Source organism: Aplidium turbinatum, chromosome 12, assembly GCF_918807975.1.
Source record: "Aplidium turbinatum chromosome 12, kaAplTurb1.1, whole genome shotgun sequence".
NCBI classification, from domain to species: Eukaryota; Metazoa; Chordata; class Ascidiacea; order Aplousobranchia; family Polyclinidae; genus Aplidium; species Aplidium turbinatum.
The window spans coordinates 12,809,970-12,834,259 of NC_137483.1; the positions used below are offsets into that span (position 1 = coordinate 12,809,970).

The 24,290-nt window shown below is 37.6% G+C and overlaps 2 protein-coding genes across 2 annotated transcripts; one reads left to right on the forward strand and one right to left on the reverse strand.

The window, feature by feature from the left end:
* The first annotated feature begins 1,214 nt into the window (after positions 1–1,214).
* On the forward strand, positions 1,215–7,228 carry LOC145780514 (zinc finger X-chromosomal protein-like). Its single transcript, XM_082592132.1, has 6 exons — positions 1,215–1,592; positions 2,176–2,232; positions 3,542–3,626; positions 3,840–3,953; positions 4,634–4,837; positions 6,636–7,228. Exons 1-6 carry the CDS (start codon positions 1,559–1,561, stop codon positions 6,739–6,741), a joined length of 600 nt encoding a protein of 199 aa, XP_082448258.1. The 5' UTR covers positions 1,215–1,558; the 3' UTR covers positions 6,742–7,228.
* Positions 7,229–7,238: 10 nt separating this feature from the next.
* On the reverse strand, positions 7,239–23,244 carry LOC145780513 (serine/threonine-protein kinase SIK2-like). Its single transcript, XM_082592131.1, has 20 exons — positions 22,936–23,244; positions 21,243–21,359; positions 20,744–20,807; positions 18,614–18,729; positions 17,944–17,989; positions 17,707–17,831; positions 17,348–17,471; positions 16,992–17,089; positions 15,141–15,269; positions 14,786–14,944; positions 14,361–14,559; positions 13,720–14,024; positions 13,391–13,552; positions 12,539–12,749; positions 12,285–12,397; positions 10,815–10,883; positions 10,500–10,657; positions 10,179–10,343; positions 9,530–9,742; positions 7,239–8,906 (listed from the first exon to the last, which is right to left on the reverse strand). The coding sequence occupies exons 1-20, from the start codon at positions 23,071–23,073 to the stop codon at positions 8,492–8,494; spliced, it is 3,126 nt and encodes a 1,041-aa protein (XP_082448257.1). The 5' UTR covers positions 23,074–23,244; the 3' UTR covers positions 7,239–8,491.
* Between the last annotated feature and the right edge of the window lie 1,046 nt (positions 23,245–24,290).

Genomic DNA, 24,290 nt, shown 5'->3' on the forward strand with positions numbered 1-24,290 from the left:
TGACATCTCACAAAATTTTACTTGAGAATAAACTTAGTAAATCGAAAAGGGTTATTATATAAACCGCAAGTAGCCAAGCTAGGCTGTGTGTTCAATACTTTCTACCTGCGATTACAATATGTGTACAGTTGTACACTTTCCCAAAATTTGGCAAATCAATACTTGCAATTGTTCAGATATAGCAATGATAATCAGTGGCGTAGCCAGGAATTTTGAACGGTGTGTTTGCCTAAGACGACACCCAGAAATTTTTGAAAAATTACTTTGAATTTGGTGCATTCTGAGAGCATTTTCAATAAAAATGTGGGTATCAATATTCCTGTAAAATGGTGCTGTCCGGTGGCATAGCAAAAGGATAAGATCGTGTTTTCTTGGGCATTTTTCGGAAATAAAGCAAAGTCTCGATATTTTCTTGTCGCTAATTCCAGGCTGAGATATTTAAATGTTTGGTATTGGCAAAATTTGCTCTTTTAATGCAGTTTTGTTGAAAATTAAGCAAACGTTGTTTTAGAGACTGAAAGCATCATTCTCAATATTGTGACGTCACACGCGTGCCAAAGGGGGGTTGAAACCCCAAACTGTTCAAGATAATAAGAGATTAAAAATTTAGATATGCCAACGTAGCCTATATTACAATAATACAATTACAAGTCTGATTAGTAGTTTAGCAATTAGCACTTGCCTAATATGTGCCAATGATTTTCTCTTCGTACATTCTTTTAAAAGCCGTGAAGGAGGATTTGCGAACTTCAACTGGTATATTATGCCAAATTTTTGCGCCGGAGTGTTTTATAGAGCGTTGTAGTTTAGTGGTTGTGTATCGATAATAATAGTAATCTAGGTTGTTCGAATAGTAAAGTTGTGAATTTTGTTGCATTTTATACAGTACTGCATTTCAGTTGTCAAGAACGGTATTTTACCTTCCTAAGGAAAGTAGTAGATAATGCATTTGACTGACCATTTCAAAACAATACAATAAAATTTCATGGTTGTTACATCATGCAGCCTTTAACTAAACTCATTTATGTCATCAAATAATGAGCATGCAAAATGACTCGGCCATCTTAATGTAGGGTCAGGTACTCAGGTTGACTGCTTTATTTGCTTCTGTTCTACTTAAATGTGCTACTGACTACTTCCACATGATATTAAAGGCAATTTTGCATTTAGCAATTTTTTAGCACATTTGGCATGAAAACTTAAATTTGGCATCGTTTTTTAGCATGATTAAGCTATTAAAAATTGTTATTTTATGAAAAAATTGTGTTGTGCAAACTGCAAATAGCCTGAATGCATGTACAATTGAAAGTATGTAAACTGACTAGATGTGGGCTGAGTCAGCTGTCTCTACCTAAATCCACCACTGGAAAGACCAATTTAAAATCACGGATGTTGTTTTAAGTATTTACAAAGTGTTGAAGCTACTAAAACATTGGTCATGTTAAATTCAATGACCAGTGACCACATGATGTTCACTTTTGCTATTTTATCATATCTGCCTTGCCGCCTTAGCTGTTAGTTAAACAATATTAGTCTATAGGAAATCTAGATTTATGAGATGACCCGTACAAAGCAGAAGCATTCACAGAAAGGTAAGCTCTTTTGTATGGAAAGTTTTAAAGGTCTAATTGTCTAAAAACAACTGGCTAAAATTTGTATGAATTTAGAGGTAATAAACTCTTAGTTATGTTTCAAATTTCTGGCCCACCAAAGAAAGTTTTGCAACAACAAAGGTTGGCTATGGAGGCCAGTAGTGGATCTTAAAGGGGTATTTGCTCCTGCATCATTCAAAACAAACTTTCCTTTTTATATTAATCATGTCAGTAGTTGGCATAAGAATGAATTAGTATAGAAGCTGTTTTATTGCAAAACTAAAAAAAATAATGGAGAGCAATAGTATACTCTCTATGCTTGTAATGTTGCACTGATTTAAGCTGAGAATTAACTTTACATTTTGCATTCAGCTCAAGAATGCAGCTTCATGCAGAATCAGACATCCCCAATGCTGAATGTAATCAGCAGTGCTTCCAACATTATCACATATACTACAACCCAAACCTCAGCAGTACAATGCTTGTTTGAGACTTCGAGTATATTATCAGCAGTTTCAGTGATTTATTCATATAGCTTACTGAGAATATAAGCTTTTCGGATTTCAATTAAACTAATTTTCAGAAGACATCGTTGATGTTGAAGCAAATGAACATGAAGTTGCTGACATTCGGAAAAAGCGTAAGTGGTTCAATTTACTTTTGTGATAATCCTCAAACTTTTAGCATTTGTCAATATACAGTATATACTTAATAAATGGCACAACAACTTCTACATTAGCGATATGCAATATTGTAGTGTAATCTTGATCGGAATGGCCCGTTTCGGTGAGTCCGATTCGGTGAGTTCGATCCCTTAACGGGGGATTTTTTCAATTTTTTTTTTTAATTATCGGGTACCGTAGCCTAATTATCATTGCCGTTTTAGGGTTAGGGGTTAGAGGTTAGGAACTCACCGAATCGGACTCACCGAATAGTAGCAGACCCAATCTTGATTTTGTTTGAAATATGTATGTATGTTGAATTGTTGAGTACTGCGTTGCTAGTGGCGTACGCAGAAAATTTTGATGAGGGAGGTTTGAAAAAAAATTGCATGAACTTAATTTTAAATGTAACCAACATTTACTTCACGGCAGATACGAAACTATAGACTTATGGCAGGTCAAAAAATTCCGGAGTGTGGCCACTGGCCAGTCTTTTCTGTGAAACACGAAGATGTTTTTAATTTTAGTTACGTTAAATTGCAGCTCGTAGCAAAATGGCATTTTAAATACTTCTTGTAGTGCTTTGCTTTTCGTGAAAATAAAACAAAATTTTGCTTAAAAAACGTTTCAATGTGACACTGAAGTTGCTCATGTTAGCGAGCTGTCCCTACAAACGATGGAAACTGTTGCCTACTAAAATTAGGCTAGCCACCAGCAAAAAATATACCGGTTATTCAAGCAGGTGGTTCGCCTGTGCCCTCAATAGCCTAATTTTACCAGCCCTACTAAGTTTGAACCATAGGCATACAAAGCCGAGCAACAATCTTTAATATGTTAAACTTGATAACGTTGCTCGGCTTCGTATGCCTATGGTTCAACAAGACAAACTCTGTACCGAAGCTGTACCTACTAAGTTTGTGAACAATAAGAGCAAGAGAGAAATTTTGAAAACAGTTAGCCTACGAATTACGAAATGTTTCGCTTTCGTTCCGTCGCAGACGATTTCTTGGTTATTGCTGTATCACGACACAAATACGTGTTTAGTAGCCTGATTTACATAAAAACTATTAGTAAGTTGGACGACAACACATTTACATAAAGCCATAATAAGCAACAAAACAATGAAAAATCCAAAGATTAATTTCAATGGAGGGGAGGTTAACCCCCCTCCCTCCACCCTGTGCGTACGCCCCTGTGTGTTACTGTATCAGATCATATGGTATCTGGTATTATGTTGAAATATTTACTAACTGCTTGATGTCAATTATAATACTCTATTATTTTCAGGAAAAAGAACCCGACGTCCAAAAGTAAAATGTGCCCACTGTGGATATGGAACTCGTAATACTGAGCATATGAGTGATCATGTTATGTGCGTAAATGAAGCTTATTGATTAAGCTATCAATACTCAAACAGCAAATCAATTGTTTTTTACATTGATTCAACGTCTGCAGACGTTGAATCAATGTAAAAAACGATTGATTTGTTAGCTAGGTAATCACTCGTTTACTTCTATATTTTAACTTTTATGCATAAATTTAACTACTTTTGATCCCCCTCTTTCAAGTGTTTTTGTAAATTCAGAAATTTCCATCTTCGTGTGACGGTTCATCAGTGTCATAAATGTGGCTTCTCTGCAATGAGTAAAAAGTTACTTCTTGAGCACAAGAGAGAAGAACACCCAACGAAACACTCGAAGTAAGATTTTTGCTCTTGCGATATGTTTTTCTCAAGTAGGCCTAACCAGTAACCACACATTGTTATTTTGCATTTTTAATATTTTTTTTGTTTAATATTTCAATTGTTTTTTTTTAATATTTTAACTATCTCTTTGAAACATGAATTAATATATGTTTAAATACCAACGCGTTTAACAGTGTCACCCTTGGGTAGAATTCTCAGAAAAAATTTTTTTTTCTGATAAGTTATATGGTATTATGTTTATTTGCATGGATTTACTCTGCTTGGCATGGGGTGGCTTTCGTTTTTGCAGTGAAAGATACATTGCTGAAATACGTTTCATGTAGAGTATTTGCGGTTATCAAACAGATCGATGTGTGATGAGGTGGACATCACGCTGGATAGGCCAGATTAGAGGATACTATGTGATTTCTCTTTTTTTTTATTTCAGTATGAAAGCGTGCTTGTTGTGTCCGTACACGGTGAGTCCGATTCGGTGAGTTCCTAACCTCTAACCCCTAACCCTAAAACGGCAATGATAATTAGACTACGGTACCCGATAATTTAAAAAAAATAATTGAAAAAATCACCGAATAGGGATCGGACTCACCGAATCGGACTCACCGAAACGGGCCATTCCGCGCTGGATAGGCCAGATTAGAGGATACTATGTGATATTCTCTTTTTTTTCGTTTCAGTATGAAAGCGTGCTTGTTGTGTCCGTACACCTGTGGAAGTGCTTTCCTGTTGTCCCGTCACCAGTTGTTGTGCCATTCCAAAGACTGCCCGTGGACCTGCTCGTTCTGTGCTTTCGTCAGCAAAACCGAAGTTGTACTAGCCAGACACGTTGAGCGCAACCATCGTTTTAACAACTGCTTTGTTTGCGGTACATGTGGATGCAGGTGATTGCGTGTTCTCTGTAGTGGTGTAAGTCAAACATACAATTGATATTGCCTCCCATGTGAACCAGGCATAGCCGTACGAGACCAAACCATTTTGGGAGGTGGGCTGAACGTAAATTTGCCCAAATCTGCACGCTTTTATAGAAATTGCCCAAATACAATGTATGTGGTGCATGATAACAGTGAAAAACTAACATAACAAGATCACCAGCTAGCTAGAATTTCTTACCAAAGTAATCAAGATAGAACAACTGAATTCATCTTTGAAGATACGCATGCAGCTTGCCAACATTTTTTGCAACCAGAAAAAGCAGGTCAAGTTAATGCAAACAACTGGATCTGTCTCCACAGAACAGAAGTCAAGATATTAATGAAAAAAAGTGGAGCTGCCATGTTTCACACAAGATCTTGCAAAGCAAATATTTTGCCAGCTTGCATGGCAGGTTTTGAGTTTGAAAAGCTTTGAAATAAATGAATATATTATGATTGGTTTGAGATTATATATTTCAGCAGTAGCATTTTAAATGTTGGTGAAATTAACATGACACAGTTGCATAAACAAATCAAATATTATTTTTTTATTTTGGAGCGCAACTACATCATTTTAATTTGGGTAGTTTTATAAAAGTAACCAAACAAAGCTAAACAACATTAACATTAAACTTAACAGGTATAACATTTTTTGTTAAATATTGTGGTGTTGCTTAGCCTATAGCTATGTCCGTTTATGGTTGAAAAAGTACTGTAACCTCTCCACTCGAATTGTTTTACAAAAGTATTCACCAGATTTATATAAATTCATATTTTGTAGTTGCCCAAATCGAGGTGATGCATTTATGGATATTATGAAAAAATTAAAGACTTGTAAATTTTGATGCCAAGGCAACTGCATCATGCCAATTTGGGCAGTTTTAGACTATGATCAGATAATTTCATACTTTTTTGTTGCCCAAATCTAAACGATACAGTTATGTAAATGGGAAAAATTAATGAATTTGTTCATTTTGAGGAATGCTAATTTGGGCAGTTGCATAAACAGACTAATCAGTTTCATCATAATTTCATGTCTTTAGCTGCCCAAATCAACACGATGCATTTGTGAAAATTAATAAAATTAGCTATATAGCAAATTTTGCGTTTTGATTTGGGCAGTTTCACAAAAGTATTAGAGACATATTTTGGTGGCTGCCCAAATTGGCACGATGCAGTTGGTTAAATGCATTTCGTACTACAGTTTGATCACCATGCAATACAATACATCAATACGGGTGTGCCAAATGAAAATTTTGCGGCACATTTCTTGTGCAAATAAGAGGCTGTACTTAGTTTGATAAATAAAAGATATTAATTTATAGTTTTTAATTCATGCAATTTTGTAGCTTTTCATATAGCAATTTTTGCCCTAATAATTGCAAGATTTTGCCCGAATTTGCGACGTTTTGAAACAACAGGGAGGGCAGCTGCCCCCCTGGCTTGTACGGTCATGGAACCAGGCAACCTTGCAGCAATAGTTCTGGTGATGTGAAAGCATCCCTGATCAGTTAATTTCTTAACTGGCATTGAATAAAACTCTTGACCTATCATGTCATTTGTTTAGCTCAATTGGTATCATTCTAGCTAAAATCTTAGTCTAGAGACTCTAGACAAACATACAACTGAATAGGATATATTACTTGGTCAAGTCGTATTTTCTATGAAATTCGTTATGCTGACCGACCAAACATCGAAAATAAAACTGGTCACTTTCAGCTTCTAGCTTGCAATTGCCGTTAAATGCAGTGTTTTGCTTTTTATTCAGGAGGACAAGCAAGGGTCTCATGAAAGTTCATATCATAAAGAAGCATTTGAAATCACTCCATAGTGCCAAGAAAGCTCCTCGTGATAAACATGTTGAAATCGAGTGAAAAGAAATGTGTCTTGTTTCTCTTCGCTTCCTGACAAGTTCAGCCAAGCGTACAAGTAACGACGAACCAAAGAGGAGAAAATGCGCGAAAGAGAATATACCTGTAACAATTTTGTCTTCCAGTTCTGAGGAGAATATTGTTGGGCAACAAAAAATACCTCTAATTAATAAAAGCATATACTTGGCATAATTACCTGCTTTAAGGCAGTTGACACTACATTTGGAGACCTAGCAAGATGACTATGACGGTATTTTTAACGACTGTTTGGCTCGTCAATAACCCAGTTTATCTTGAACTGCTTGGCACGACCTAGAATACACTATTTGTTTACGTCGGTTGTAATGAGAATCCTGAACCTGATCGAGAACCGAACCCGGGCCTATCTGAAGTAGTGGTGAGGCCACGATCTGCAAAGTCACCGCACCTAGACGACAAGAATCAAGAGGTGGTTGTTTTGAGTGTTTATTTAATAAACGCGAAATAAATTGCACGGGCAACAGCAAATCAAGTGGTTTACTTGCGAGCTATAATTTCCCAAATAGTTCAACAGAAGCAATGTAGGCCATCGCTAAACTTAGGCTATGTCAAACAAATATGATAGAGCGCTTTAAATGAAGTGCACAGTTTCATCAATAAACCTTCATGTCAAACGATTGTCAGATAAAACGCGAAATTAAATGGACATCTTTCTGGACAGGTATTTCCGAGTAACTCGAACCGTCTCGCAAAGCACAGTGCAGTTTAAAATTTTTACCATAAGTCATTCGAAGCTACATCGACAAATAGTTTGTGATTACTGCAACGTTGTCAGACTCTGTACCAGTGGTTTAACTCTAGGCAATGTGGAGTCGAGAATTACGTTTCTATAACGTATATTTTGCCTCACATAGTGGCAATAAAGCGATTGCTTTGGAAGAGGCAGCCTATTTTATGAACTGTATTATCTATAACATGCTCTTTGCAATAGCGTCATTAACCGATCCAGAGCCTATCGGAAGCACCATAATTTAAATAAGATTTCAATTTGAGCATGTGCGTGTCAATCTTTTCAATGCAAGCGATGAGCAGCTTGTAGCCTACAACAAATCAGCAAAATGATGTTCTTGCTGCAACTTTCGCCATTCAACTCAAGACTGAGGCTCGTTGAAACAATTGCAATGCTGTAGCATAGTTTCCTTCAGACAAGGACTTCGCCTTTTAGAAGGATGCGTGCTCATAAAACCAGAGCTGTGAGGCGGAAGAATTTTGGCGTGTCCGGAGTAGTCAAGAAAAGGCCGACTCCCGACTTAATACAAACAATGAGCAATAAGATTTTTGTTTGCAATCATTTTACAAAATATTGTTTTTTTATTGCTCTCTAAAAATTTGCCAGAAAATAGGAGTGTTTGTTCTAGTCATTTTTTTGTGAAAGTCCTTTAAATTTCGGTCATAACTCATGTAAAATTAAAAAAGACAAAAATTAAACAAAATCTGGCAACACTGAAGTCGGAGTCGGCTGGTTACAAATCGAAGAGTCGGAGTCGTGCATTTTTCGTCCGACTCCACAGCCCTGCACAAAACAACATAAAAACCCATGACGTGTAAATAGATAACTAGAGCGTTGCGTCGTCAACTGTTTCAAAGTCGATTGAGCTGAAACAAAATCGTTAAATGTGTACGTAATAAATAAAAAAAATGTTGATCGTTATTTTTAAACATGAAACCTCAGTGCGCTCACAGTGGTCAGTTGAGGCAAACCAACAATGCGTAGTTAGGACGACAAGTACTCCATAACATTATTAGTGGACTGAAATTGGCCGGTTTCTGAATTGTCACTCCAAGAAGGCAGTGACGTGTTCCGCGCAAAAGCGTTCAGTGATTGCTGATCAAAAGTGCCGTTGGGTTGGAAAAGTTCGTTTGGTTCTGCCGGAAATGAGTGCTGTAATTCCGGCGAATCTCCGCGAGCAACAACCGAAGTATTGTACTGCTGCATCAGTCCCTGAGCAAAAGGTCTGCTCGACAGTTCTTCGCTAGAATCCGTTGTGGAAAAACCAAGAGCATTGTACGCTGCTACATTAAAGTTACTCTCAACATTGATTTTCAACTGTTCAAGTTCTGGCAACGGTGAAGAATAGGCAGAGACCTGTTGCAATGTATTTTGAGCAGCCTTCAGACGACGACTCAACCTGAAAAAAAGGAATGTCTATTTAGAGATGTTCAAAACAAGTGTAAGTTATTTTGAAACGTAATGTCGTTTAAATGCAAAAGTTGTCTGTTATCGCCCGCCCGGATTGCTCAGTTATTAAAAGACATTGTGGCCGTATCAAATTCCTTTTTTTTAATTGAATGCCGCTGTTCACCAGCCTGTTTCGTTCATTTCGATGTTTCGTCAATCAGACACGACCGACTTCTTCAGGGGGATAAATCAGGCAATGACTACCTGCCCAAAATTTCCTGTGCTTTTCCATGCTAGACAGATAGTCATTACTTGATTTGGCTCCTGAAAAAGTCGGTCGAGTCTGATTGACGAAAGGTCAGAATAAACGTAGATCAGCACCTTACAATTTGTGATAATTTAGCTTAGTTTACATGGTTACACCTAAAGAATTCTTTTTGCTTAGTAGGCCTAACATATTTATATGATAAAAATCTATATCGCTTCAACCGTTTCGTCTACCTTTTCTACGTAATGGAAAGTATTACTTTTTCTGTGATTGTCAGAAATGAAAAAATAGTCTAAAAGCAGCGTAAAATCTAAAACGCGTGGCCTAGCGCTACGCAGACATTCCCAGGAAATCGTAACACTTACCTTCTTTGTTGCAATACTTGCACAAGACTCTGTTGACCCATCACTTGATGAACTCCAGAATGAATTGTGTTCGGGAGACTGGGTTGGCGTTTTGCTTGCTCAGGCGAAGGACTTTTTGTCATAGACTCGTCAGATGCGACAGCGAATGCAGAAGGCTGGGTTCGTATCAGCAGTGGAATGGTATCGCGTCGTTGTTGTGCGTTAACGTAACCACTAAAAAATTATTCGGGTTATAAAAAAAATAATAATCGACAGCCTACTCAAAAGACAGGGATTAGTTAAAAGTTTACTAGAATTAAATTTAGCATTGTGTTTCTTTGTGTTTACACTTTTCCTTTAACGTTTTGTGTATGATTAGAGTAGATATTTGCATTAAGGAGTTGTTGAAGTATTCTACACTCTGCAGTATAACGCTGTATTCTTCCGTTTTGTAACCTCTCCCAATATGAAGCCAAATAGGCTACGCGCCATTCTTCAACCTACATGAAGCAATAACGGAGTTCTAACGACAAAGAGGCGAGTAGCCTGGAGTAGGCTGAATGATATTTGAAGAGTTCTACTGTTTTGTTAGTTGTACTCTTGATGAAGTAGTAAAAATTCCAAATTGAAGAGTTTAGCGTTTTACGTGTCAACCACCAGAATTTCTTACCTGGTCGAAGAGTTATTATCGGTAACAGCTTTCCAAGATGACCATTGATAATGGTTGCTCTCGTCGGAAGGATCTTGCGCCATGTTTAACACTTTGAGTCGATTAGACGCCGCTTGCTGAACAAATGCAGGATTTTCCATTCCCTTTGAATACGAGCCACCATACCTACAAATTATTTTGCTATCAAAGTTCTCATCTGCAGCTTTGGATTCTATAAGCGGGACTTGTGATTGTGAAATCAAAATTTCGGTTTTTCGGTCAGGCAGCCATCACAAATTACACAAGTCCACGCACACTTGCACACGTTTCGCATATCCTTACCCGTCCGGTAGTTGAGAGACTTGTAGGCTGCGTCTTCTACTTGTTGGAATGTAGGGTTGGAAGTTGATGCCGTCACTGCGCGGAGCATGCACGGCATGCTGAAATGAATGTGACGTCATCGTGCCAAGTTCGTTGTTTCTGTCTTCCACAGCAAGTTTCTAAACAGAGATCGAAAAGTCAAATTTGGAAAGTTAACTGAAATAAGCTGAGTGGACCCCATCACTTAACATCAAAATAGAATAATTGAGCTAAATATCTGCAAGCTGTTGAAGTCTTCCTGATACCGTAGGCGTAGTTTCTTTTGGTTGAACTTACGTGGAAAAGATTTGGATGATGTTCAGAGTCCCTTTCGGATAAATCAAAACAATTGTCATCAGTTTCGTCCTGAAAACAAAATGTAATTTTAAATGATCGACAGACAAAATTAATCAATTACTTTAAATAAAGCCATTAGTTTCGTTCCTAAAAATGCCTAAAGAGGCGAATAAATTACTTTTTTCGCAATGGTAAAAGACGCGTGTCTTCAAAAACTGGCCATGTCAGATTGTCAGAGTTAGTTTAATGACGCAAAAAGCTATTAGTTGAAGAGAAGCAAACACTATAACTAAGCCAAAACTCAGGTGCTGCACAGTCTGTACCAAATTGCATGGGAAGTCTCAAACGGCGGCAAAGTGACGCCCGAGAAAGGTGTTTGCCCAACTTTTAATCAAAATAAAACCAACAGCCTGTAACACAATCACCTTGCTCAACTTTTCATTTATATTGTTTCAACATTGATTAAAAGTTGAAATAATGTGAACCTCAAGCATTCTGATAAATGAGAAGCCAGAAATTCCAGTAAAGTGATTTATGCAAAAAGCGTACGTAGTTGAGGAGCTCGACGTAGGCATGTTTGCTTAGACTCTGACGTCAGATACGCAACAGGAAGTATATGTACGATGACAAATAGAGTGTTTACATGGTTAAGGTAGACGACCGTGTAAACATATCTGAAAAGATTGTGCGTGTGGGTGTTTGTCGAACAAGTCCAGCAACGCAAAAGTTTATAGAAAATGAACTTCCTTTCGTGGTGAATGGATGGTTTGGATTTCTTGGTAGGCATGAATGCACGGTATTTTTACGTCCTCATAGACGTTAGCTTACACCTAAATTTGACGGAAACTCCATAATCGACATTCTAATTTACACCGCTTTATAAATAAATCGCGTTAGCGCAAGGGCGAATAGGTGGGATAGGCTGAAAATAAGTCTTTCGGTTCCACATGCACTAAGAGTAAGCGCCTGTGTCTTGGAAAGGCACTGAACGATATGCTATAAATTAAACACTAAGGATGTTGTTGGCTGTCTTGACTTTATCGCTCACTACAAGCTACCAGGTAAATTAGTACCAGCTAGCGAAATTGGTCATTTTCACATTAATTCAACGCCTCTCTCTCTCTGTAGGTATCATAGCTGGTACAGCCTCGATGTACAATGATGTTCCAGTTTGATCGATCTCGTGCGTCTTACCAAATTATAGTAGGGTTTTTGATATGTGGTTGAAAATTGTGCAAAAATATGAATCGTTGAGCTCCTCTGCATCATTGTAGACTTGGCCATAGTACTGAAGTAGGTAGCCCAGTCTCTCTGTATTTAGTCAGCCGCACTGCTTCCAGCCGCACCATAAGGAGGTACACAGAAGAACGGTCACCCAACGGCTTAATTCAACGCCAGAAGACGTTAAATCAATGTGAAAAATTATCACTTTGGCTAGTCGGGTAAACTTGGACATGTTGGAAAATATACCTGGTTAATAGTGGATATTCCACTTGTTCTTGTCAGGCGTTTCAAATCTTCTCCTATCCGATTGTCACCAAGCAATAAGAGGCCGTCACTAGCTCTTCTCCCTTCACGAAATCCTAAAAAAATTAACATTTTTTAACATACGAATGCTTTCATGAACGTCACTTACACTTTACTCAAACTGTACGACTGTACGTATGCGTAAGACGCAAAACGTCAATGACGCATGGGGAAAAAGTCGTGACACGTTTCTCTACCTGTTGGTGAGACGTCAAGGAGTTGCCTTTGGTCTTCCATGTACACTGTGCGAGTGTCTTGTTGCGGTGGGAGGTTTACGTTTTCATCCAAACAAGGCGACACAACCAGCCTGGGCGTGACGTCACACGGCTGACCTTGCATCGCATTGACGTCACATGAGATTTCTGACGATCCAGTGAAGGAGTCTTGCTCGTAACCGGTTGCGTTGCTCTAAAAACATCAGTTTCTTGATAACGTTAAGGACATTGAGTAAGTTTGCGTTCATTCAACAACTGTTAATGTAATTTAAGAACAACCTTGACAGAACATGGATTTGGAAAACCCTTATAGTTTCTACGTCAAAGGCAGTCTGTCAGAACAATAAACAAGCACACACTATGAACTTGGCAAGGCATTAATTTGTTGTTTCTGTCTACAGCGCACGTAACCGTACCGAGTGGTAAGGTCACATCCAATCATTCTCCAACTGAAAGTGTTTTGTTTGATCTGACGAAATGAGGAATGATTGATCAACTGCACGGCTAAAGTGCCTCAGACAGTAAATCAACCGTTTTTACGTTGATTTAACGTCTGCAGACGTTAATTCTAAAAATTAATATCTAAAAAAGTTAATTTGCTGTTTGGTGCGTAGCTTGTGGCAAGCGAAAGCTTTCCTTCCTTCAACACATGGATTTACTGATTCGCTTTCATAAAGGCTTTCAAAAGGCAAATTCTACCGACCTCAAGATGGAAATGCCAATTTCACGGCGCTCGATGGAAACACAGTATCATGGCTATAGCGTTTGGATGAAATAACATAACTGCCACCAGTATGTACGCCAGAAAAAGAAGATTTTTAGAAATCGACTTACTATTGTTCCAAAAAGGGAATCTGCTTGACTTGCTCCGTAATGAACTGGAGATTGAGAGAGGGGCTCTCCTCTTCCTGATGCAAGAGACATAAAAGGAATGAAAGACATGTCTGGAATACCTAAGGATGTGTGCCTTCTTTGCTGATTGGCTTGCCTCAAAATCTAAAACCAAAAAATGCACCATCAGATGACGTTAGCCGCAGAAATTACGATGTTCGCACTTATCTCAGTTGACATAAGTCTTAAATTGAAATTTTTATTAACGTTATTTCTATTAAAGACTTTTTTGTTATTCAGTAAGACTTTACAATCCACTGATAAAATCTCACCATTTCTTGTTCACTTGGTGACGCACTTGAAAGTTCTACCCCTTCATCAATCGACGTCACAGAAGGTACGTCACCACTGCCGTTATAAGGCGATACCTTCAATGGGGAGTTAGGAAGTCTATTATAGTGGAACCCGCTGACTCCCGTCCCGGCATTAAACGACCACGGTTGGTGGGGGAGGGTACCCCGAGTGGGTTGGTTGATAAATCGAGGTTTACTGATGTGGGAGGGTGACACGGGGGGCTGTAAAACCACAGGCGTGTGCAAAGCGTTGAAGGCTAAACTTCTTTGGATTTTCGGCAGATCTGCAAAAAGAACAAAAAACATGTTGATGTCAATGAAAAGTGAGAAATATGAAGAAACGTTCCAAACGTTACAGTTGTTTTGATAGACACAGTTAATTTGATAATTTGATATGATATAGACACAGTTTGACTAGACACAATTAATTCAAATTCAGTAGCATGATGAATGTAAAAATCACCAACTCAGGCAGCAAATCGGTCCCTTTTAACATTAATTCAACGTCTGTAGAAGTGTAGATGTAGGATCAATGCATAGCAGGACTGATTTGCTGCCTGGGACTATCCTGTGTGAGGAACCATACGTTGAAACACGTCACTATGAAGCAACATAATTACCATGAGCAGCTTCATCGGAAAACTGCACGTCATTGAGATGATTCACGTCCAAAGTTGCCACGTCATCGCGCGGCGTTGACGTCATTGACTCATCGATAATCATCGCGGAAAGATTTTGTTGAGGAGAGAAGAACTGGTTTTTGTGCATCAGGCGCGAGGTCTCTTGAGGAGCGGGCATCGGCGAGTTTAAAAGTGAATGCTGTGAGGAAAGACAAGCTACGTCGTTTTATAAATTCTTTTGCTAAACCATCCAAAATTTCATTACCGTTATTTTTCTGTCGTATCCAGGCTTATGCCGGTGATGAAAATTAATATTAAGTAGGCAAAAAAGCAAGGAAACCTATCTTTGTGTCCTTTCATTACTTTCATGAAATGTATAATAAACGTTATTTTCTTGAGAGATGTTTATATTTTTCGTCACCAACCTTCGCTAGGCATTGTTCTACAATACTGGAGGGTCTACGTTTGCCAGCATCGTATGAAAACCTCGTTTCCAAGGGGACGCTGGTCCTGTGGTGCTTGAGACGATCGACCAGCAGATGATAGATTGCGTATCGGTGATCATAGGCAGAGTTTCTCAAAGACTGTAGACATGAAACACGTTTTTGTTACATTTTCTTAATTGCTGACGTACGTTTCCGGGTACTTATTGCATGGAGCGGATGTCACAGTTTTGGCGCATCAAAGTACGAAGTGACACGCATGACTTAAGTTTATTAATGCAATACCAAAAATCCCGTCATGTTTTTCGAAACTAAGAGGAACTCATTATCTTTTTACCTCAATCGTTTCTTGCCTCTTGATACCGAGACTTTGGATGAGTTTTAAAATGTGTTCGTTGAATTCCGGTAACTGATTGTGGCCGGCTTGTCGCACTGGAGAATCGCATTTTCGCAAGACTTCCGGCTTCTGCGTAGAGAAACTGGTCATTAACTAAAGAGTAAACAAAGAAACATTACTATCCACCATCACCAATTCAGAATGCTTACAAAACATACAGGGGTTAAAGTATTGTGTTGTTTTCGAAAACAACTCTGATTGTGAAAGCAACTTAAAAATACGATGTAAAGCGATGTAAATATACAATCGATGCAAAGCGAGGGTGTGTTGAGAAAAGAAACATTGAGCCTTGGAAATGGAAGAGTTTTAAAAACAAAACATCAAACTAATGCCCACACAAGGTTACCAGATTGGTACCAACACGTTGCATTTAATCACATGCAACTTTTAAAGTCAGTTGTTGAGTATAGCTCACGAGACCAGACAAACCAAATATATCTACACATCACCATTTAGGCAATTTTGATTTAACTGCTACCTAGTTTTGTTAGCTGAGTAGTTTCCTCACTTGAAGTGACACAACGATAGCCTTTGTGTATTCAACAAAAAAACAGTTTTATTCAACAAAAATACACTGTAAGGTTAAGTATTGGTTATCAGCTTGTGAAACAATGCAAGCCCCATCATTTGGGGAAAGTGTGCGTAAAGATCACGTGCTTTATGACGTAGAACTAGATCTGTAAATTTAGTTTAATTTTGTTGAGATTTGACTGTTCTGGTACAATGCCTGGCAATAGGGAAAGCGAAAAGCAGAATAAAAATGTCATATTTGATCAGTATAGCATTGAAGAATGCAATTTCAACGCTAGACAACAAAGAAAAAAATTTATTACGTCAGCTGAGCGTTTGAGCAATCAAATATTTACCAGGAATAACAAACGAATTGCAGGTTGCAGCAAGCGCACTGATATGGAATTAGAAGGTCATAGCCAATCATTTCGCTGTTAGCAGATCGACAATAAACCAGTTAAATTGACGATTAAAATCCCCACAATGGACATGATAGTAATTTAGTCTACAATAGTCCTTTTGAGCGTATTCTTCAGAAACGGTAATAACCAGGACCGCAAAATCCTCTATTTTTACATTGATGTAACATTTTCAGGCATTAAATCAATGTGATTCATTTGCTGTTTGGGTGTGTGGTTGACTGGATGTTGAACTGTTTATACAAAAAAGTGCAAAAAACAGCCAAAAGTTTACATGTGATATGTTTCCAAAAACTGTGGAAACAGATTCGACACAAGGTTCTTTCAAAAGGGCAACCCTGAAAACAACATGAAATACGGTCTCTCAATGCAAAAATTCTATTATGACAAGTTTTTCAATGAAAATTTGTTCAATTCAAAATGTAAAAAAATTAAAAGTTTGGAAATTTCTTTTTATCTGTCTGACTCTTACATTTCATGCTGAACACAAAATGCAAAAAATTCGATGCACCAAACAACTTTATTTGATTGATACATTATTCTCGGTCTGGAAAACCTTCTTTGAGAGCTTAATCCTGGCAGTTTCGCTTACTTGTAGATTTAGAGGCTTTAAACTACTGACGCAGTGCCGGTCACCGAGATTGACAGAGTAACGTTTCCTATTGTTGAAGTCTTGTTGCCCAGGAATTATTCCATCCATTAAATGCAGCTGAACAAAGAGCAGTCCTTAACGTGCATTGCTCAAGCGCACACCCCGAGAGTCGAACTAGCGCCGCTTGATCTTGAAGCATCTTCGTTCAAAAAATCATGCGCTAACCAACTAAGCTATCGGGGGGCACTATACGCTCCAATGAAAACTTACAGCAAAAAATTGCATCCATTTGTGTTTTTTGATTTGAGCGATCGTCAGACGTTTCTTGGGGTTTACCACTAACATTCGTCGGATCAAGTTTTCACAATCTGAAAAAGGGATTAAGATCTTTTAAAAAAACTTATAATCGCCACAAGAAATAGCTTTGAAAAAATCACCATAATATAAAAAAATCACCTTAATTTGAAATTAGACAATGTGGTGTTTATTTTCTAACAGAAACTTGTTGACAAAACGCAATGTTCCTGGATTTCTCACATAGCAAAGTGATTTGACAGACAAAACTTCTCATCGGAACAAATGTTTTACTACACCAGAAAGTGTCGCGATCATGAAATCTGTCTTACCTCGAGACATCCAGAACGGAATACGAAATCTCCCAGCCAGTACTCTGTCTTTGAGCGTTGCTAAATTTGATCCGTCAAAGGGGAAAGTACCGCACACAAGAACATACAAGACAATTCCTAAACTCTGCAAATACAATTTGTTTTGTTAATTAAAGTGGTTTGGCAATATTGCCATATTTCAATGTCAAGAATGATCAAATATTAACACAAAAGATTTATTTGTATCATTTCTTAGGTTAAAACAGCGTAGGAGCAAGAAATTTGATCTTAGTTCTTGGACCAATCAAATATTATTTTTAATTGATGTTATCACATTGTGCTTTTTGTAATTAAAAACAGAATAAGCAAAATGGCAATACCCAAATGTCCAATTGAGGTCCTTCGTACAATTTTCCCTCAAAGACTTCCGGAGCGGCATATGGCGGACTTCCACACCATGTGTTCAAATTTTGTCCGGACTGAAAAAAATTTCCGAAGCCGAAATCTAAAAATCAATAGACGTCTATTGATCATCACATACAGTAACAATGAAGACAAACGTGTGAAATCTGGAGAATAGTGGACTACCTGGCTTTGTTTTATTTAAGTTCACTTACCTGCCAATTTTACGTTGTCATTGGCATCAAGAAGAAGATTTTCTGCCTGAAAAAAAAAAGACTATTTGTACTGGTTTGCTGCAATCTCTGATGGTGTTAATCGGACACTCTAAAAGCAATTTTCACGGGTATAACCAATTTAACATTCACAAATGATGAATAGATTTAAATGTCTACGGTTTGGGATAGAATAAAGTTTATTTTGACAGAGACACTAATTTTCACTTTCATTTAACATCCAATTACATCTACAAATGTGTTTTTTAGTATCTGAAACTCATGTTCAAGACATGGCTTCTCCGTTGCTTAGGTCAATACGTCATTGTTAAAGACCTGACGAAAACTATTGCTGTGAAAGATTACTTCAATGGGGCAAAAGTTACCATAAAAATTTCCCATTACAACAAAAGCCCCATTATGCCATTATGTGCAAACAAAGACATTGTCGCGACAACAACTACTCTCTATTGAGAAAGTAGTCCAAATTAAATTAGCAGTTGTGTGGTTATTTCTCTTGGAAACAAAAAACTTCTGAGTTGGACAGAGGAAGAAATTACCATGCAGTACAGTAAAGCAAACGTTAAGAAGCTTGTGATTGAAACCATTGTTTGGACCGTTATGATTGCAAGCACAAAGAAACGTCAAAATTTGTAAATGACATTAAAATCACCTTTAAATCTCTATGGACCACATTGTTTTTATGGCAATGTTCTATGGCTGTTAGAACTTGATAGAACATTTTTCTGGCTTTCTCTTCCGGAATTTTCTCCTCTTGGGTGATGTAATCTACCGAGAGAAATACATTTTCTCCATTAGAAAGCTAAAATGCAGCCAAAGTACAGTTGTTTGGCATAAATTATTGAGGAAATAACCTTTGGTCTTTAGCTGCAATATCAATGCTATGACTAAACGAATGGGCGTTTTAAAGTCAAACCACATGTTTCTGAATTACTAACCTACGACGTTGAGCCAAGTCGCTAAGTTTAACCTTGCTGAGTAAGACCTTATTACTTGGGCAAGTAAAGTTAATAAAGTCATTTTCTTAGTAAGTTGTTGCGGGATGATTTTAAGTAAGAGTTCTGGACACAAGGAATAAGTTTCAAATTCTTAATTTGATTTTTTATCGTTAAGTCAATTTTTCAACTTTAGGTCAATAAATTCAATTTTATGTAATTGCCACCTCCAGCCAAATGTTTTCTTTTAAATTCTGAGAAAAGCTTATACTTTAACAACTTTTTGTCCTGTCTGCTTCTGTACAAAAAACGTTTTTCCATGCTTCAGTTTTTCGATGAGAAACAGTGTAATAGCCTATGTTATCTTTAAATGCTTATTCTTGGTGAACGTGATGTTTGCAGTAAAGTGTCAATAAAGTCAATTTTTTTTTAAATCAAATTTTTTTAACTCAATAAAAACTCACCCTACTTAATACAGTCTGGCAAGTTTCACAAAAGCTTGTATTTGTTTTATAACAGTAACTTAAAATTGAAAATTCCAACCTTTCAATGGGTTGGAAAATTAATGTTTGTTAGTGTTTTTGTCAGTGTTTTGTCAGTTTAAATAGTAATTCTGTAAGTACGAATTAGTCATTCTTAAATGTCACTTTCTTTGAATGCTCAACCAACTGGTAAGATTCACCAGAGAACGAGTTTCGCAAATTACAAACGTTTTCCCAGGTCCCAAGCAATATCGAAGCCAGCTAGTTTCGAAACAAATTGGTGTAACTTTATTGTTTTCAGTCACAGCCAGAAAAAACTGGTTCTGTACTTTGATTTAACGTGTTTAAACATGGAGATAATGTAGAAAAAAATTATTTTGCTAACTGGGTAAGAGCATACCTTGAACTGCTGAACAAAGTATGGCGTTAAGAAGGAGCGATCTCTCTGGCGTCAGCACAAGGCTTTTTTTGGTTGATTAGTGATCAACCAAGTCAGGCCGATGGACACACGCTCCATCGGGCTGACACTACAGAGACAGGCATGGGTGCGCCTCAACCGTCTCCGTACGGGCGTCGGGCTTTTCCGCTCAACCATGCACCAATGGGGAATGGCTTCTTCCTCCTCCTGTGAATGTGGTGCCGAGGAACAGACCGCAGACCACATCATCAATGACTGTACCATCTTCAAGCCACCTAACAGAGTGGAAGGTCTGCGCGTCATGGATGATGAAACTAAAGACTGGCTGCTCTTTAGCAGCCTTCCAGTGTAGTCCGGGAACATCGTGAATCTGGGGTGGTAAAAGGATAGACCCTCGGCCCCAGAAGCTCAGACGACGACGACGACGAGTGATTACTCACTATAGAACAGCGAGAATTGCGTTTCCCTAGTCACAACGGTATAGCTTCCATGCCAGCCATGAAGACTTTTCCAAAAACATATGTTTGGCGATATTGTGTCAAAGCAGAAGCAAATTAAAGTTGAAACAATTGTGTTTTCACGGCAATTTTATTCTTGCATACATATAGCCTACCAGAATGCTAGAAATCACTATATCAAAGACCGTAACAGCCTATTCAGTGTTCATCTTTTGTAGGATAGATGGTATTAGTGTGGTAATTAGCATGTGGTCTTCGTGTATGTTTCTAGCATAGTTTGAAAAAGACAACTTGGTCACATGGTACAGTTTATGATCTCCTCACCCCTTTTAATCCTAAAGCTAAGTTACCATAAATCACAATGGCATACAAAGCAGATAGTTCTAGTGATCTACCAACCCAAACTGCAAATCAGTCGTTTTTTAATGTAAAAAACGTCAATGCATCTACATGATGTCACAATCGATCAATTTGTGCAGCAAGACTTACCAAAAACTTCACCATGACTTGCATATTCGCATACAAGATATATTGTTGACTTTGTTTCTATAACCTGCAACAAAATGAGTGGCTTAATTGCTTGAATGTAAAAAAGATTATCAGCATCGGCTATCAAGCACATTTAAAATAACTTTTTAGTTGCTATGTTGTGAAAAACGCTTCTGTTTAACTTCAATGACATTGGACTTAGCTTGGAGATATTTTGTTGAGGAATTCGTTAGCAAACAGGCAACCGACAGAGTAATAAAAAATTGTTGTTTTAACCGACTCTTCATTTCTAGCACAAAATAGCTTCAACAGTGTCTACTTGGCTTGGTCAACAACTCCCTTGGATAAAGTTTCCGCCAAAATAAATGTTTACAGGATACGCAGACAGCCAAATCCGTCATTTTTACATTGAATCAACATCCGCAGACGTTGAATCAATGTAAAAATTACGGATTTTGCTGTCTGGGAAAAGAATCAACTCGAGGAATATAAAATTCACCTCATAGAGCTTGATGATGTGCGGATGACGCAGCAGCTTTAGAATTTGTATTTCACGATAAATCTTTTTCCAGTTCGATTGATCTAATCTTGTTTTTTCAATAATTTTGATGGCAACCTGAAGAAAAATGTAATATAAAAATATGTACAACAGTACAACACACCGCTTGATCGTAGTTCAATTTCTTTTTCACGATCATACTTTATAAAATCATATTTCAGTTGCCACAGTCTGGTAAGTTTATAGCAAGTATCACATTCACAACTCTGAAAGCTGAGGAACAGTCACAGACGATTTATTGCTGTGTTAAACTATTTCTTGAACATCTCGTCGATTTTCTACGTGACAGAGAAGATCCTCATCGCCAATCTCAAGCATGATTTTGCCAAGCGGGCCAAAGGGCGTTCTAAAACCCTTGACGTAGTTACGGTCATGAATTTTAATGCGATATCGATCGCCCGCAAGTTACCATGACAACCAGTGCAGAAAAATCAACGAAAAAGGATAGTATTAGCCAAAACATTGCCGGCTTTGCCGACTGTATCAGGCCATATGTTGTATCAATATGACGGCAGGGCATGTTAAACAACAGCCTGCATGCCAGTTCACGATTATTGGCCAGTAAAGACCAATATTGGCTAATGTTAGAATCAACTATAAACTTTATTCTTTAAAAAATCATTGGTTATCTCAAGAAATCTGTAAAAACACCTATTATCTACAAATATCCTCAGAAAGCGGCTCTGCAAATAAGATTATCATCTATCCTTTTGTTCAGTAATCTTTACAGGTCATACACACAGTTATTTTGTTTAAATTGCGATGAAATATCATGGTAACATGCACTGATAGAAGTGAGAAAACCAAAATCAAAAAACATTTTCAAGCGGGTGGCACGGCGAATATTACTTTGCAAGAGTAATTATTTCAATAGCAAGTATGTCAAAGTTTAATGATGAAAGCTCACTACCCCATGAAGTCGAAAAATTTTTAAGGCTATGTTGGTAATCTGTTGATTTCGGTTGCTGATTGCTCCGACTCTTTTGAGCAAGTTTTATAGGCCAAAGGAAATCAAGATTGTTTAAACTTCAATAACTCAACACGCATAAAGATACCAGTTCAATGCGGTGACGCAGAATTATCAATTTTTCTTCACCACGAACTATCCCAACCATAAGATTAACCAGTTCTTTTTAACATTGATTCAACGTCTGCAAACGTTGAATGAATGCGAAAAAAATTAATTTGCTAACTGGGATATCGGTTAATTCTATGAGATCCAGACAGAACATCGTTAGACAACCAAACGAGAAAAAAGTTACACAATTCGCAGAAAAAGCATGTCAGATTACTTGAAATGCGTCATTGCGAACCACCCGTTGCGCAAACCGTGTATACATGACAATGTCTGACACGCGTAAATATACCAGAACTACGTGTTAAAAAAACCTAGTAAAATTTGCTAAGAAACCCGATTTTTGTAAATTGAACCGTTTTATTGTAAAAACTGGCAATGACTTAACTTTTGTGACGAACACGACCGTATAACTTATATTAACGTAATATGATCATTGACGTTTGTTTTAATAATTATTTCCAGTAACAGCAAGTACCAGAATTGCAAGGGTAGACCAAAGAAAGTGCAACTTAGCAATGATACAAAAGCATTTTTCTTCAGACCACTGATTCTTACCTCAGTCTTTGTGACACGATGCCTTGCTAGTTTCACAGAAGCAAAATTTCCTTTTCCTATAGTCCTAATAATGTCATAAAACCCAACTTGGATCGGACTTCGTCGGGGCTGAGATTGAAGTTGTTCTGCCATCACCATAGTAACCACGGTTTGTCCGAAGAAAATTACTTAATATTTATTTGTGTGTCCAATGCTTTCCGTTTTTTTCATCGGATATTCTATTGGTTAGATTTGAAGAAGCAATTAACACAGCAGTTATTTTTTAAATAAAGTCGTATGTTAATATAATGATCTGTGTGCAAAAAGTTGTGTAATCCCACTTCTATTGCTAATTGCTAATACTTGTAGCAATACACGAGATTATCATGACAACAATTTATTATATTTATATTATTATCATGCAACTACTGTAGTAAGTAATGCAACTTTTCTGTAAAATGTTTCTGACTGCTTGACTTGGTACCGTCTGAAAAGTCGGACTCCAGTTTGTCTAACTTCGAAATTAGGCAACTAAACTTATCTAGTAGCCAACCAACGCTGAATAGATTTGATGCTGGTGTTCTTCATGAAGCGAAGCACAACTGTAAGCAACCGAAGCACAACTGTACACGACAGCAACCAGATAATAAAATTACACATTACTCACAAAACTTGCAAGGCACTTGACCGATTGTACATAATGTGGTTGTGCACAATTCAAAACGACAAGTGATTGCAGGACTAGTACAGTAACTTGATATACAAATGATTTCCAACATGTTGTTTAAGGTTTTTATAAAGATTCCTAAGTCTGTGGGAGTGAGTCTCCTTGCTACAAACAGGTGAAGCTTGTGAAGGCATACCGTATTTCAAATCCATCACAATGTATTCAATATAATCTATCTCTTTGGTCATGCGGAAACCCAAGGTTTCAAGTTTTAGAGCAACAAGCATATAAATCTTTACAGCTACTATACATTTATCAACATTAAATCAACATGTGATGTTTTTGTTTTGCTGAGTGAATCCTATTTATCTCCTTTCCCCAAGAGAACACTCAAAGACGAAGACGTCACAAAAAGTGTTTGTTACGTCATTAAACCCCTGAGTGCGCAAGGTAAATTGTTTATCGGCATTCAGCTGATTGGTTTGTTTTGTTAGCCGAGCTTCACAAAGGCAGTCTCGACGATGGAACAAAAGCGTGTGGAGAACGAATGGAGTTAAAAGTCGTAAACAGCTGACAAATTTTGCTGGAATTTCTACTAGGCAACCGATTTTGTTAAAAATCATAGAATAGTATAATCGAGCAGAAGCGATAAGTATTTTGTTTGTGCGTTCACGGACTGAAATTCGGTATTTCCAAAGCAATACGATGC